This window comes from Urocitellus parryii, chromosome 1, assembly GCF_045843805.1.
Source record: "Urocitellus parryii isolate mUroPar1 chromosome 1, mUroPar1.hap1, whole genome shotgun sequence".
In the NCBI taxonomy this organism is placed as follows: Eukaryota; Metazoa; Chordata; class Mammalia; order Rodentia; family Sciuridae; genus Urocitellus; species Urocitellus parryii.
In genome coordinates, this window is record NC_135531.1 from 270,739,517 (window position 1) to 270,756,400 (window position 16,884).

Genomic DNA, 16,884 nt, shown 5'->3' on the forward strand with positions numbered 1-16,884 from the left:
CTTGCATTTTCAAAATTAGGTGCTTAGCAAACATTAAAGTGAAATTATTAAATCAAAAGAAAATTTTTATTTTTTATGGCATAATAAAATCTTGTCCACTGATAAATTAAAGCCCAAGCTATAAGACCCACATCCTCAAAACAAACTACTGGTAAAGGGAAGAGAATGAGGGTTAGCAAGAAGGATGAAAGTAGAGGGAGGACAGCAGGCATGAGCATGACCTGGAACTATAGGTTCCCAGTCTTCGATCTTGAGTTTTCACATCCAAGCATATCCATAGACTGAAGCTGACCCTGCACCTGCAGCCTTAGGATAGTTGCAAAGCTGAAGGACATAATAACATGCACCATACATCCTACCTTCCAAAACAACTTTCACCATTAACAGAAACATTTTAACACTTTAAGTTTCAGTGCCTAGAGCAAAATCTCAGTGAATTCTAATAAAATGTTGAGGTAAGATGAAAAACTAATTACCTAAAATGAATTATAAAGACTTTTATTCTAAAGTTTACTAAAACTAGAAGAGTCATAAAACCAATGATGATGTGGAATACTGAAAACTGAGGAATTTCTCCTTAAAAAGACTCAAAACTGAAGACAATAGTGAAAATATAGATCCATCATCAGGCACTAAAATACAGTACTTCATACTTATCATAATGTTGCACTGAAAAATATAAACCATGTATTAAAAACATAAAATGGGGCATTAATAACATAAAGCACGTGCTCATTATACAGAGAACATCATTAGAAAGTACAACAGGGGTTGGGAGATAGATATCTTAGTGGTAGAATGCTTGGCTAGCATACCCAAGGTCCTGTGTTTCATCCCCAGCATTTAAAAAAAAAAAAAAATCATAAAGAAAGAAAAGTACAAAGAGTTACCATAATTCCAAGAGATGTGTCCTTCTAGAAACATACAATGCTTTAACATTCACCTAAAAGCTAGAAAAATCAATATCAGTATCTGCAGAAAACTGCAACCAGGGCAATTACTAACCAAGACAAAGTCACTTAAACCTATCTTATCTATAGTAATTTTTACCTGTAATATGATTGTGTTTGATCAGATCAATGATGTTCATTTCACATCACGTTCCACTGAGATGCCTCTTTTAACAGACCACAGGGAAGGCTGTTTCTCCTGATTAAATGACTTATATTGGTTTCATAATAAGAAATTTAAAAGGGGGGTTTCTGCCGTTTTAAAATAAGTGAGACACTGGATGCCTGTTAAGTACCTTTCTGGACCTGGCTTCTAAAACATGTTGCCTGTTTCACATATGAAGTCAGTTTAAAACACAAATATGCCATCTTTTTAAGAAGAAAAATTTAGTTACAGATTGACTTGATATCTTTATATTTTATTTATTTTTATGTGGTGCTAAGGATCAAACCCAGTGCCTCATATGTGCTAGGCAAGTACTCCACCATTGGGCTATAACCCCGCCCCAAATATGCAACATTTACCATGATCTTTCAAAAGAGTATTTGTTTCTACTTACATTTACATTTGAGTCCTGTGTTAATTATGTGGTACAGGGTTTTGTCACCTTCACAAGTTCTGCTAGCTATGCATATCTTATTTTTTCAAGGAATGCTATTAATAATTCTAGTAGATCTCAAAAAGTTATTCACTTTATCACTCCAGGGTGGTATGACACCAACCTAACAATTAAAATGACTTACTATAGAAGTGAATCTTAATGGGAGTCAAGTCATGGAGTATAGAGGCCATCTATTCCAATCTGACACAGTTTGAAAACAGGTCCACAGCCCTTCCCCTCTCCCTAAGAATTCTTGATTTAAAAAGTTGAAAAGAGTGTTGTAATGTTTTGCTACTTATAGAATATAGCATATATGTTTATATCAATATTCACACATTGTGAATAATGGCAATACAGGATAATGAATGCTTGTAAAATGTTAAAGAACAGAAATTTATACATGACTGGAAGGAACTCTTCTACTTCATACTCTGAAAGTTCTTAACGTAGCCAACTTTCAATTATTTGTATATTCAATATAAATGTGGTAAATACTGTCACTCTCATACTACATTACTACTTTTAGATTTCTATATTACAAAGCAAGTTTCTTCCTGTGTTTTGTTAATATTTTAAACTTTCCAAGCATTTACTAATGGCGAGATTCATGAATGATATAAATTTTACTGGTATTTGCTAGATTAACAATATTATTCCCATTACTTTTCACTAGCTTTAAGAATAGGGTGGGGGACTGAGGTTGTGGCTCAGAAGTAGAGCAGTAACCTAGCATGTGTGAAGCCCTGGGTTCAATCCTCAGCACCACATAAAAATGAATAAATTAAATATATTGTGTCCAACTAAAAATATTTTAAAAAAGAATAAGGGTGGTAATCAAAGAAATCATACTAGTATCCATAATAAAACAGTAAGAGCTACTACAAGGAAAAATATTTTTTCCCTAACTGCTGTCAGAAGTTTTTTTTTTTATTTAAGTAATTTCACTGATGTACACAGCAATATAATTTTTAAGGACTTTTACCAAAGTACACAATTTTGAATTTCAAAAACAAATATTCCCCACTTTCACTGTTTGCTCTAAGTGCTAGGCACTATGGAGGATACAAGAGGCATTTAACCACTTTATCTCCTTTACCAGGAATAGGGGGATCCTAGTATTAGCATTCATATGACCTCAAAAATAGGATGAGATTGAAAACAGAGGCACAAAAATGGTGTTAGGATAACACATTTTCATAATTCACTACATATGAGGACAAGGAGGAATCAACTAATTTTGATATCATTTTTAAAAATGCATTCTTCCCAGGGTGTGGTGGCACACACCTGTAATACCAGTTACTTCTGGGAGGCTGAGGCAGGAGGATTTCAAGTTCGAGGTCACCCTCTGCAACTCAGCAAGTACCAGTCACAAACTAAAAAATAAAAAGAAAGGTCTGGTGATGTTGCTCAGTGGTAGAAGTTTTCTTAAACATAATATTCTTTTATACTTTTAAAAATAACATACCTTAGAAAATGAGGATTTCTCTGAGTACAAAATAATCATCATACACACAAAAACTGTAGCTTTTTATTTATTAGGTGGAAAGGAATGAACCTAGAACAAAAGGTATTTTACACCACAGAAAGATTCCACTATGAATTATCCATTTCCAATGGTTAAGATAAAAAAAAAAAATCATTTCACAAAATCACAATCTGATTTCCAATAAACTAATATACTGCTTTCAAACAAACAGATGTATACAGCCAAATCACACTGTGTTTAAAATGATGGTTAGATTTAATAAATAACTTAGGCAGGTACAGGAAGAAGATAAAAGACAAAATAGATCTCAGCAATCTGTGGCTATATACTATGATGTTTTCCATTTTTATTGCCCCAGATGCTAGAGATTCATTCTAGAAGAAAAATGAATGCAAACCACAAACAAGCAACAAGAGACACAAAGATGAATGAAAGGCCCTGGCTCATTCCTTCACATATTTAATAATATGAAAAGAGTATCACCAAAAAAATATAAAAACAAGTTAAGAGAAGATAACTGCCCTCATAGAGCTTGCAATCTACTTAACAACTTGCATAACAGCTAGTATTCAGTATCAGTAAACATTTAAACCCTGGCTCTCCTGGCAACATCATCTCTCTCCAACCCTTTCAAAGTAGAAGTCATCATCTTCCTAGTCTCTCATATCTCATGGTTACTATCTTCCTGACTTTTTAATAATTCCTTTTCCTTATCTTATCCCAAGTCTCTACTTTTGAGATTATCCTTTTCACATTTAGGACAATCACCCCATATTCAGCCTTTCTTTCTCTGCTTTCTGACTCCTATCATCATACGAAGCAACTGCAATATTTAACATAATACATTCCCACTATCTTCCAATTACTTTAAGTTAGGAAAAAAGCACAAGACAAAATAGCAGAATTAAATCATCAATTAAACACTGAAAATGGCACTTATATTAAATATTTCACTCCATTTTCTCCATCACAGTCAGCCTCTTTTTATAGATTAAAAGCAATGGCTTCCCCCACCAACAGAATAAGACCACCCACACAAAACTTTTCAAAATCTAATCCAACTCGCTTTACCATTTCCGTTTCCTACCCAGGTACCTGAAGATCCTTTATGTCCCAACTGCACCGGATCCACCTCACTGAAATCATACTAACTTAGCCTTTTTTCTCATGCAATTTTCCTATTAACACTCTCTTGCCTTTGTTCACATGATGAATCTTTAAAAATCCTTTAAAGGTCTTGAAAGTGACCTCTTCTTTGTACCTCACCCTGAAATGCTCAGGCAAAAATAATGTCCTTTCAAATCTGATTATCTCACTAAAGCTATGAGTTTCCTGCTGGCAGATATCATGCCTTACTTATTCTGGGGTGGCTGAAACACAGGAGAAACTCGGTACCTGTGGGCCTCTGAACAGAATCTGTCTTTGCTAACAAAAGTCTTATTCTTAACTGCTTCCCTTAATATTCTTAATTTACTGCTACCATTTACTTTTATTTTATGCATACAAGCCATTAAAATACCTCTCTACATTCACCACATTTGCCTAGGAAAAAGGGAAAAAGCACTCAAAAAACTTTAATATAAATTAAAGTCTAATCTGCTTAAGTAACTGATACAGAACTTACCTTATCAACTTCAATCTCATAGGCAACTAATATACTCAGACTTTATAGTACCCTCACATAAAGATCTTAATTTACCTACAAATAAATATAAAATTTAAAACACTGGCTCTTCTCCTTCCCCATCCAAAGAATAAACAGAAAAACAGTATGCTGAAAAAGTAGTTTAGATAGAGACTTCATTTGCAGCAAATGACACCCTACATACACAAAATAAACAGAAAGGTGTAGTTATATAAATAAAGCTTTTCCAGTTTAAGAAAAAAAAAAAAGAAAGTCACTTAAAAATTGAAACTATACTATATCTCCTTCAAAAGTTTCAATTTCTCTATCTGTAAACCAAACACTTAGATCAGGATTGCAAAGCACAGATCTGGGGAGGTAAGTAAAAAAACTAAAGTTCCACAAAGATAGTGATCTTCAATATACTGCAAATACCTGTCCAGTGCCTGGCATGAAACATCCTCAACAGGAAGCATTCTGAATGAATAGAAAATGAGCAGGATGAAGCTCCTCTTATTCTGCCACCTTTTAAAAATAAAATATTACTTGCATAACAGAATATATAGATGACTTTGTAAACCACTGAAATAAACCATCTTCTAAGTAACACTGAGTTGTTTCTAGATTTTAAAAGTTAACATCTTTTGTTCAGTTATTTTTCTAAGAGGAAAACAAAATTTCCAAGTACAAGGCTCATTTATAAGACTACCACGCTATTCAATCATTACTAAGAATATGAATTTGAATGAGAAATTAGGCGTAAGGAAAATGTAAGAAACCTCTGAGACATTAGCAAATTGAGTTAATAAAGCTCTTGCTACATTAAAAGTTTCTCCTCTGACTTAAAACAATGTAAAATTGAAATGGTTTTATTCTAAACACATATTATGGCACAATAATAGTAAAGTTCAAAACACTAGAACATTCTTAAGTCTAAATAACCCAAATGTATCATATTATTACTATATAATGTTAAAATTCTTTTTTAAAAAAATCTAATTTTTATTGATTAATAATCTGAAAAATCCAGAAAGGCCTAGTCATTTTGTTCAAGACTGATAGTGAAAGAATTACTCTTAAAGCTCAGTTCTTTAAGTTCTTATTTTCTACCTAGTACTTTTCCCACTGAAGTGTCATCTTTTGCTTACTTTTAAATATGGAGTGTCTAACATGAGGGAGAAGACAAGACAAAGCTTTGATTACTGTAAGATGACTTCAGACACTTGTCTGTCTACCTATGCTCACATCCCCCAAGTAAGAATCTTATGAAAGAAGAATGAAGAGAGACGGCTCTACCTTTACCCTGCGCATAAGAAAACTGTCTTCTAACATTCAAAAGATATATACGAGCATGCGTGTGCGTGCACGTGCACGCACACACACACACACACACACACAAGCACACCAGCTATGAAAAACCAAAATCCTGGCTAAATAAATGTCCAAATTATTTGATAATTAAGATTAGAGCTAATTCTTAAAGTACTACCAACTCTCTGGTAATTTTTAGTTTCCAATACAATCTTGAATTTGTCAGGAACACTAAATGTTTAAATTTCTCAGGGTTTGACATTAGACCCCCTTCTCTCTGTGATTTCATCTACTTCTAGTACTTTAAATATAATCTACCTATGCTCATATCCCCCAAATTACATTTCTAGTCCAAATTTTTCAGACAACTAGATTTATATATCATATTCAATTTCAGAGGTATCTAGAAACTAACCTGTTCAAATGGAGCACCATTTCCTACTTAAGATCTACATCATGAAGTCAAACAACAACAAGTGCTGGCGAGGATGTGGGGAAAAGGGTACACTCCATTGCTGGTGGGACTGCAAATTGGTGCGGCCAATTTGGAAAGCAGTATGGAGATTCCTGGGAAAGCTGGGAATGGAACCACCATTTGACCCAGCTATTGCCCTTCTCGGACTATTCCCTGAAGACCTTAAAAGAGCGGACTATAGGGATACTGCTACATCGATGTTCACAGCAGCACAATTCACAATAGCTAGACTGTGGAACCAACCCAGATGCCCTTCAATAGATGAATGGATAAAAAAAATGTGGCATTTATACAAAATGGAGTATTACTCAGCACTAAAAAATGACAAAATCATGGAATCTGCAGGGAAATGGATGGCATTAGAGCAGATTATGCTAAGTGAAGCTAGCCAATCCCTAAAAAACAAATGCCAAATGTCTTCTCTGATATAAGGAGAGCAACTAAAAACAGAGCAGGGAGGAAGAGCATGAGAAAAAGATTAACATTAAACAGGCATGAGAGGTGGGACGGAAAGGGAGAGAGAAGGGAAATTGCATGGAAATGGAAGGAGACCCTCATTGTTATACAAAATTACATATAAGAGGATGTGAGGGGAAAGGGGGAAAAAAAGGGACAGAAATGAATTACAGTAGATGGGGTAGAGAGAGAAAATGGGAGGGGAGGGGAGGGGGGGCTAGTAGAGGATAGGAAAGATAGCAGAATACAACAGTCACTAGTATGGCAATATGTAAAAATGTGGATGTGTAACCGAAGTGATTCTGCAATCTGTATAAGGGGTAAAAAATGGGAGTTCATAACCCACTTGAATCAAATGTATGAAATATGATATGACAAGAGCTTTGTAATGTTTTGAACAACCAATTAAAAAAATTTAAAAAATATCTACATCAGAAAGTAGAATCACCTCAATTATCTTTCAAAAGCCAAAAACCTAGAAATCACCTTAATTTTTCTTTTATTCACTATAATCAGTCAGCAGGCAACATTCTTTGTACATGTGAAATGAATCTTGAATTTGAAAATTCTTCTCAATTACCAATGTCACTAAACCAGTATAAATCATTATTACCACCCATTACTGGATTAATTCTTTCCAGTCCCCTCAACACTTAAGCCCTCTAATTTATTTTCCACACAGCAGACAAAGTCATATTTTAAAAACCTATACTGCAGTTTGTCATTGTCATGCTTCAAATCATTGAGTGGCTTCCTAATATACATACAACTAAGTACAGAACCCCCTGTCATGACTTTGAAAGTTGGGCTCAATGGCTTCTGGTTCTTTCTCCAATCTTACTTTGTCCCATTCCTCCCCATTACCAACTGAATTTTCCATTCACAGTGGGCTTCATGTCAATGTCTCTACTCCAGGAATTGACAAAGGATGGCTTGCTGCCTTTGTAAAATAAGGTTTTACTAGAATCCTGCCATGTTCATTTACGTACGGGTTACTGCTGCTTCTGTGCTGTGGCAGCAAAGCTGAGGAGGTACAATACAAGTTAAAAAAAAAAAAAAATAGTACCCATCTGGTCCTTTACAGAGAAATATGTTGTATAGCCATTCCCTCTGTCTGGAATGGCCCTACAACCCTCTTTTATTAGCAACCTCTCATTCCTCAGACTCAGTCTAAGCATCAACACCTCAAATGCAAGATTCTTGACCTATGTAGTTACTTCCCATCATTCCTTTCTCTATTATTGTCTCCTATTTTCATTATATTTTATAACTAAACATCTAGTATCTGTTTCACAAGTGCAGGGATCAGATGTGCTCTATTTACTAATACATTCCTTTACCCTAACTCAAAGCCTGAAAAATACTTCTGAATGCTGAATTCTGTGATGAGAAGCCTTATAACGACAGCCTTGAGACTGACAAAATTTTATGAGTCCTTAAATCTAAAGGGTTGCAGAACGTTTTTCTTCTAGTATTAACTTAGATGCTCCCTCTGTTATTTATTTATTTTTTTAAGACAAAAGTTATGGGGGGGAAACATTTCTATGAAAACTGAAATATTTTCATACTTACTAAACAAGACACGATTTGTTCATGGAAAGGTACAAAGGTCATATCACATCCTATATTTTGCTTTGTGGTCTTGAGAATTTCACTGAATTCTTTTGAACCTAAGTTTCCTCAAAGGAGACATTCTTCTAGGATAGAAAAAAAATTGCACTACCAAAAGTGAACCAGAGGACTAGCACATTTTCTGTCCTGATTCAATTTGGGGAACTTATTTCCAAAGCCAAAAATAAGCTCCTTTCATCCTCAAGATGTATCTCTCTGTAACTTCCCCTCATTTGCCTTTTGGTCATTTGTACTGCTCTATTTTACCAAAAACATTTGTCAAAATATTCACTATTCTCTCCTTGAAATCAAAGTAACAACAAACTCCATTTTAAAAAAACAGCTCAGGAGCTAGGGTTGTGGTTCAGTGGTAGAGTCCTTGCCTACCATGTGTGAAGCACTGGGTTCAATTCTTAGCACTGCATATGTAAATAAAATTAAAGTCCATTGACAACTAAAAAGTATTAAAAACAAAAACACCAGCCCAGGACTGGGGTTGTGGCTCAGGGGTTGGGGCTGAGCAGTAAAGCACATGCGAGACACTGGGTTTGATCCTCATTACCACATAAAAATAAATAAATAAGCGCCCAACTACAACTAAAATAACACACACACACACACACACACACACACACCAGCCCTATGTAATTCCATGCAAAAACTGTATTTCCCTTCAATTCTTCAATGTGAAAGGATGGGTCATAGCTATCTATACCACAGAACTAAAAACATATATATGTGGATATAAAAAAAAAAACATGTAGCTCAACTCCTTCCATTTATCTGCAAATGCCATAATTGTATTCTCTTTTAATGCCAAGTAATATTCCACCATGTATATATACCACAGTTTCTTTATCCATTCATTTACTGAAGGGCATCTACATTGATTCCACAATTTAGCTATTGTGAATTGAACTGCTATAAACATTGATTTGACTGTGTCACTATAGTATGCTGATATTAAGTCCTTTAGGTATAGACCAAGTATAAAATTATGGCATTTGTAGGTAAATGGATGGAGATGGAAAATATCATACTAAGCGAAGTAAGTCAATCCCAAAAAACCAAAGACTGAATGGTATGGTAAACAGATGCTGATCCATAATGGGGGGAGGGGACATGGGAAGAATGGAGACACTTTGGATTAGGCAAAGGGCAGGGGGAAGGGTACGGGGTAAGATAGATGGTGGAATGAGATGGATACCCTAGCTAGGTACATGTATGATTGTACAAACGGTACAACTCTACATCATGTACAACCAGAGGAATGAAAAGTTGTGCTCCATTTGTGTACAATGAAACAAAATGCATCCTGGTATCATGTATAACTAATTAGGAAAAAATTTTAAATGTTAATATTAAAAAAGTAGCTCAGCTAATTGCTAAAAACATAATGAACAAAAAAGTGACAAAACAGTAATGCTGCAGAACCACAAAAATGGGTACCTACTGTGACATTAAAGATAGGTAATTTATACCACAGAACCCTAAGCCATTCCCTTACCTTCAAATCAAAATGGGAAATGCAGGAGGTAATATGGATGTTCACGCAAACTATATTTTTGCTCATTATATTATACTTGGCATCCCTAAATTTATTTAGTAAAACACTGACATTTTCTACATTAGGAGGCAAACATTTAGAGCTACTTTATATTGGCCCTATCAGTTAACAGTTCTCTTTTGGTACCAGAACTGTATTTGTATGGCTATTACAAAGTTTTTCATAAAATAAGGTGAAGTAAGAAAAATGGAAAAGAAGCTGGGTGTGGTGGCACATGTCTGTAATCCCAGTGGCTTGGGAGCCGAGGCAGGAGGATCACAAGTTCAAAACTAGTCTCCACACTTAGAGAGGTCCAAAGAAACTCAGTGAGACCCTGTCTCTAAATAAAATACAAAACAGGGCTGGGAACGAGGCTCAGTGGTTAAGTGCCCCTGGGTTCAAGTCTCAGTACGCCTCCCTCAAAAAAAGATAAAAATGAAAGTATGGATACAGGCAGAAGTTTCAAGAACTTAATTACCATACGTCTATCAACAATCAGATATGCTGAAATTGATACATTTCCTAGACAAAAACTGGTCCAATGGTTTTTGTGGGAAAAAAAGGAAAAAAAATTAAAGACATATTATTAATGATCATGCATAAGAGAAAAAAATTCATTCAGCATATATGCTTTTTCATTTATTTAGTATAATCAACTTGAATGCACATTTAGGAAATGTACTAGAAGAAACAGCTTTATATTTTGAAACAACAGTTGCTGTGGACTGAACATTTATATCACCCTTGAATTCATGTGGAAGTTCTAATCCTCAATGAAAGTAGAGTTTTTACCATCTGACCATGTTTTAGAGTCCAAAAATCATTCACTTAAAACACTTGACTTCACATTATGGCCTCCCCTCTGCTCCTCACTTTTCTAAGAGCCAATTTTCAACCACAACACATGAGTATAAAGATGCTTTTCCTGCATCTATGCCGAAGCTACAAAACACTGCTTAAAAAAAAAAAAAAAAAATCACATTCAGATCAACCCCTACTAAACCATCATTTTCTTCACTTGTCAGTTCCTTAGTATATACCGTATAAGAGCTACTCCACGTTTCTTCATCTCATTTTCAGAAGATGGATGGTTTGATTACTAGATTCATAATGGTTTTAAAAATAAAGAATTTCAGATATTACATCCAACTCCCTCCTTTTACATAAGTGGAATTTATAACTGAAAGAACTGTAGCTGTATGAAGTGACTCAACTAATTTGAAGCTTCTTAATCACCTCAATTTTAGCATATTTAGTGCATTCTGATCAATCCATTCTGCCTCAAAAGCAGATCTACAGAGTTAAGGGGTCAGCCTGAAGCCAGACTGCCTGAATTCAGTTCCAGCTAGACTGATTACTCACTACATGTATATGAGCAAATTACCAATCCTCTGTGCCTCAGTTTCTTCCTTTGTAAAACAGATATTATCTGATCCATTGGCTTGAGGCCATCAGTTAAATTAATAAACATAATAGCACTAGAATTGAGATTAACATACAGTAAATGTTAGTAACATTCTGGCAAATGTGAGCATGCCTGTAATTTGATTTTCCATTATTCTTCTTATTTATCCATATGGCATTACTGGGGGTTGAATGCAGGGTATAGCTGGCAAACACTCTATCCCTAAGCTATATACCCAACCCTTTTTATTTTGAGACATTGTCTGGCTAAGTTGCCCTAGCTGGATTCAAACTTGTGATCCTTCTGATTCGGCCTGCCTAGTGGCTGGGATTACAGGTAGGTGCTACCATGCTACTTCTTTATTCTTAATCTCATACTCTTAACCATATCAAACACTCCAATCTTCCACCCTTCAGTAGTTTTACTAAACAAGTCTTCCACTCTCCTTTCCTTCTTTGTTTTGATGCCAAACTTCTTAGATTAATCTTTTTTTTACCCACAACAACTTAACTATAGTTTGCTACTGAACATTTATCCCTTGGCTCTTCATTTTCTAAATCTAACTTACTCACCAGTATATGCTATCAAGTGCCAAATCCCCTTATCTAGTTTTAAGTTCTTGCCTTAGTTCTAAACATATCTACAAATATACATTTTTTTACTTGAGCAATTTATGACCTCACACTGATTCTTAAGGTACTTACCAACTACAAAAATTGTCAATTTAATCTAAAACAAAACCTACCCTTTCCTCATTCCAAGTCAGATTTCCACTATAACTTCATAACATTCCTATTTGTGGCACCATAAGTCCTCCCAATAAGCAAATTATGCCTAATCTTACTTAAAAATTTCTGGCCTAGGAACTACATTAATTTCCAGTCTATGATTTTACCCAGACTTTTCCAGGTCATCTCCTGATTCTAGTGAAAGTCCTCGAAATTCTACGTTTACATCTTTCTTATACTAACCTTCAAACAGTTTATCACCTTATCACCCATTTTTAAAACTACCTAAACTCTGAACTGTTTGGTCCAAATCCCTTAGTCTCACATTCAAATTTTTCTATAATCAGTTCCTATATAAACTTTCAAACACTGTAATTAAACTAATTCCCACAACTATTATAAATCTCAATCAAACTTCACTTGCCACCTAAATGTAATCAGATCAACTCTTTATAATCACATGCTATTTTGCCACCCTGCAGTGCATTCCACATTTTCATATGTATCTCTGATTTTTTAAAGTCTCAGTTAAATTTCACCCCTTCCCATGAAATCTTATAGTCCAGGATAATCTCTTCTTCATTTGCGTTCCTAAGCTATTTATCACTCACTTGCCACTCAATTATCTAGGGCTTCATACTGTTATTTAAATATATTTCATTTCTCACATCAGAGTAAAAACAACCCCTAAAAGGGACAATATAATGTCTCTTCACATTTACTATATCTTCATTGTAAGCTGTGCACAGGAGGAACCTAACAAAAACTGTTGATTGTATGAAGAACACGATCACCTTCATGAAATAATAAACTACCTCACTCGTGTAATCTTCTTCAAAGTAAGTATAAAAGGAAGAACAGAAATAGAAAGGTGCTAATTTGCCACCACCATAGTAATTAATGATTCACTCAAGAATCATAAATGAACGCAAAAACCATCACATGGACGTTTCTGGTGAAACAGATATTTACACAGTCTCAAAATATAACTGAACAGATTACTTATGAATTACAAAGGGAAAAAAATGGTACCTTCACAGTGGAGAAATCTGGCGGACACCAAGGGATCAAAGTTAACATCACCAATAATGGGTTAAACTGACATCATGTGCCTCCTGAAGTGATGAACTGAGGACACAACATCACTTATGTATTATTCCTGCCAAAAATGCATAACCTGAAACTAGTCATGAGGAAACAATCAGAAAAATCAAAAACTGTGGGGAAGTCTAAAAAACAACTGACCTATACTCTTCAAAAACGTCAATGTGTCAAAAGATAAGTACAGGGTGAGGAACTTGAATATATGATTCTAGATTGGATCTTCGATCATAAAACAAATTATTTAGAGGACATCACTTGTACACAGGACAGGACAATTGGTGATATATCAGTATGAACTGTATAACATATTTCGTTGTTGTTAAACTGCCTAATTTTGATCAAAGTTCTTTGGTTACGTAAGAGAATTTCCTCATTCTTGGAAGAAACATTACTAGGTATTTTAGGGTAAATAAAATCTAAAACCTATTTTCTAATTGTTCAGTAATAAAAATATTGATAATAATAGCAGTAAATAACAAGTATCAATAGAAAGATTTACAAAATGCTAACAACTGGTAAAAGGTACACAGGAATTCATTGTACCACATTTATGAAATTTTTATGGCTTTTTTTTCCCAAAGTAAAATTTTAAAAATGAATACCTTCGTGTCATACAAAAAAATATGGAAAGTGTTTTATGAATCTGTGATATTTTATGTTTTGTTGAAAAATCTTAAAGCAAGACATTGTGGTGAAGTTATTTCACAAAGAAGATTACATTTTATTTGCAGTGTGTTTCTGTTAAAACACTTGTTCTAAAACATATATAGCTTTTTGGAATCACAGAACCATTTTATATTGTTAGCACACCATTGTTTTTAAAAAAATTCCCGTCTACCACAACTCAATTAAAATGTGTAAGATTAATTACAATTAGTGAAAAGTCTTGGAGAATATTTTTAAACAATATAATTTTATTATTTTCAAATATACAGGAAAAAGGAAAAAGCTAAAATGGGGTGATTAAAGCATTTTCAGAAAAAAATATTATCTCTAATAGTAAATAAATATTTGCCAACTACTAAGTCTTTGTTTCATTAGTTACGATTATAGAGAACATACTTATAAGTTCACAAACTTCAACTTCTCTCAATTATCAAAAATCCTGAGTTAGCTGATTACAACTTTTGAATGAGGCTTTTGTAATATATGAATTAAAAATTTCTATAGGCTTTCTGGAGCCTTTAAAAAGAATACTTCTGATCAAAGTACAATATGGTATAAAAGATTCTCTACATTCAATACTGCATTAGCAACAGTCCTTTAAAGTCGGATACCTTATTTATGAGATGTTCGGTAACAACTTCTCTTAGTCCAGTGTAGAGCTTTTCTCCATGTTTATGCAAAACCATTGTATATGCATTTCTATAGAGCTCCTCAAAACTAAGACCACTGTTATTCTTACGCTGGATTTCTTGAATTGCATTTTTCAGAAGGTCCCAAATGCTGTTTACGTATTTTTCATCCATGGTCATCTGTAATATCCAAGAAAGAGAAGAGACAAAAAAAAACCAATGGTTGAAAATCTTTCTTCTGTATTTGTCCATACAGTAAATTATTTTATTATATGACTATGATTATAAATCTGCATGATTTACAAGGATGTTAACCTGTCTTAACAGAAATAAAGGAATACATTTTTAAAAAGTCTCTGGAACTGAAAAACGTAATTTTTTTTTAATCCTTTAAGACATGCCTCTACATTCTTAACCTATGGCAGAATTCTCCACTTTAAATAAAATCATAATGATTTATATATCCAGCAATCACTTAACCCTCCCCTCTCCCCCCCTTCTTCCAAAACACTTGTCATGGAGTATCCCAACAGCCAACCTATTCCTGACAAGAACCTATGTAGTTTGAAAATAAATGGAGGATAACATACATCTACCAACACTGATTCACCTCCATTTAGGTTCTTAGCCATAAACTACAAGTGTAACCCCCTCCTGCAACACCACAACCCTGCTTTTTTCTAGTCTGATTTTACTCTCCTAGATGTTTTTAAATCACCTCCTATATCCTCAATCTAAAATGACTATTTCTTGTTCCACTCAGAAAACAGAAACAATCTGAAGAGATACTGCGTTAACTGACCATATCCACTGCACTTTGTGCAAATACAATCTGCTAGTTCTTGTGCTCAAAGTACTGAGTTCTTTCACTCACAATTACAGGAATCAGAAATACACAATTCATATAAGAACTTGTTGGAAACAAAGAATTTCAGACAAAAACAAGAGCCTACATTTGAATAAAAACTCTAGGTGATACATAATATACAATAAAATCTGATGAAGTACTTCCATCCCAAATCACCTATTCGAAGACCCCTTTTTTGGAAATCACCCTTAATACCATCAATTTTTTTCTCTACCAAAGAATTCACATTCACATGTCAGCAGTTTCACGTCTTAAAAAAAAAAAAAATCCTCACAATCCCTCTATTACTCAAGTACCACCTAATTTCTTACCAGGTACAGTGAAATCACAGGCAGGGAGAGAGAGATTTCTACCTTTACTGTTCCCAAGTCCTATTTTTTCCATTATATCTTGAACCCACTCCAACAAAGCTTTCATCTTTACCATTTCACTTAAAACTACTCCCCACTGATTTCTACATTGCTATATCTAATGGTTAACATCTTAGATCTCCTCTTACTTGACTAATCTGGCAGCACTAAACAGACCCACTTCTTGAAACTGATTTTTCTTATACCTTCCAAGCACCATAATCTCATCTTGCTTCCTATTTTACTGGTTCCTAGCTGTCAGTCTTCTTTACTTGCTTACTCATCACCAAATCTCCATACCAAAAGGCTCTGGTTCTAGACTGCTTGTCTATCCACATTAAGTTTCTAAGTGTTGATCATCTATTCTCCTCACTTCCAATCAATCTCGGAAGTTATATATCCTATTTAGCCCTCTCCCTTGCATACCCAAGTCATTTATCTGACTACTTGAATGCCTATGAGGCATCTAAGCCTAGCAGGCATCTTCAAAGTCTCAACCTTCTAAGCCCCCACCCCCAGCTTCCCTACAGTCTTTGATCTGATAACCTCTCAACTTCATCTTTTTCTATATTGCTCACTCTACTCCATGCAGACTAGCCTCCTTAGCTGGAATACATAAATCAGCTCATTTCAATGTCTTTGTATTTGCTACTTTCTGTCTATAATGTTCTTCCCTCAGGTATCTATCTGCACAGCTCAAATCTCTGCTCAACTGTCAACAATGGAGTTTTAAATGGCCATTCTATTTATAGTAACAGACTCCCCTAACTACTGACCCTAAATTCAACCCCACATTCTTTATTTCTTGCTTTGATTTCTCATCCCTCAGCCAAATGTCAGCTCCATGAAGGCAGGGATTTTGTTGTTGTTGTTAATGATTTTGTACAATTATTTAATTAAGGAACCATCTTTATGCCACAAAAATCTACCCAGTTCTGCATTTTTACAACCTAGGTAACATGAGTCACTGTCACACATACTTTTGACCTGAACTAGATAAAAATTAGTTAGTGGAATCCTTTCCAAGTCACATATGATGGATGTAAGTATGAAAAAGGAAAGAGTAGGCA

General features: G+C 34.6%; 1 protein-coding gene across 1 annotated transcript in view; it reads right to left on the reverse strand.

The window, feature by feature from the left end:
• Cul3 (cullin 3) overlaps window positions 1-16,884 on the reverse strand; it is an 83,936-nt gene that overhangs the window by 49,095 nt on the left and 17,957 nt on the right. Inside the window, exon 2 of the mRNA XM_077790972.1 lies at window positions 14,579-14,776. Within this exon, the coding sequence (XP_077647098.1) occupies window positions 14,579-14,776 (198 nt within the window). The remainder of the gene's footprint in view (window positions 1-14,578; window positions 14,777-16,884) is intronic.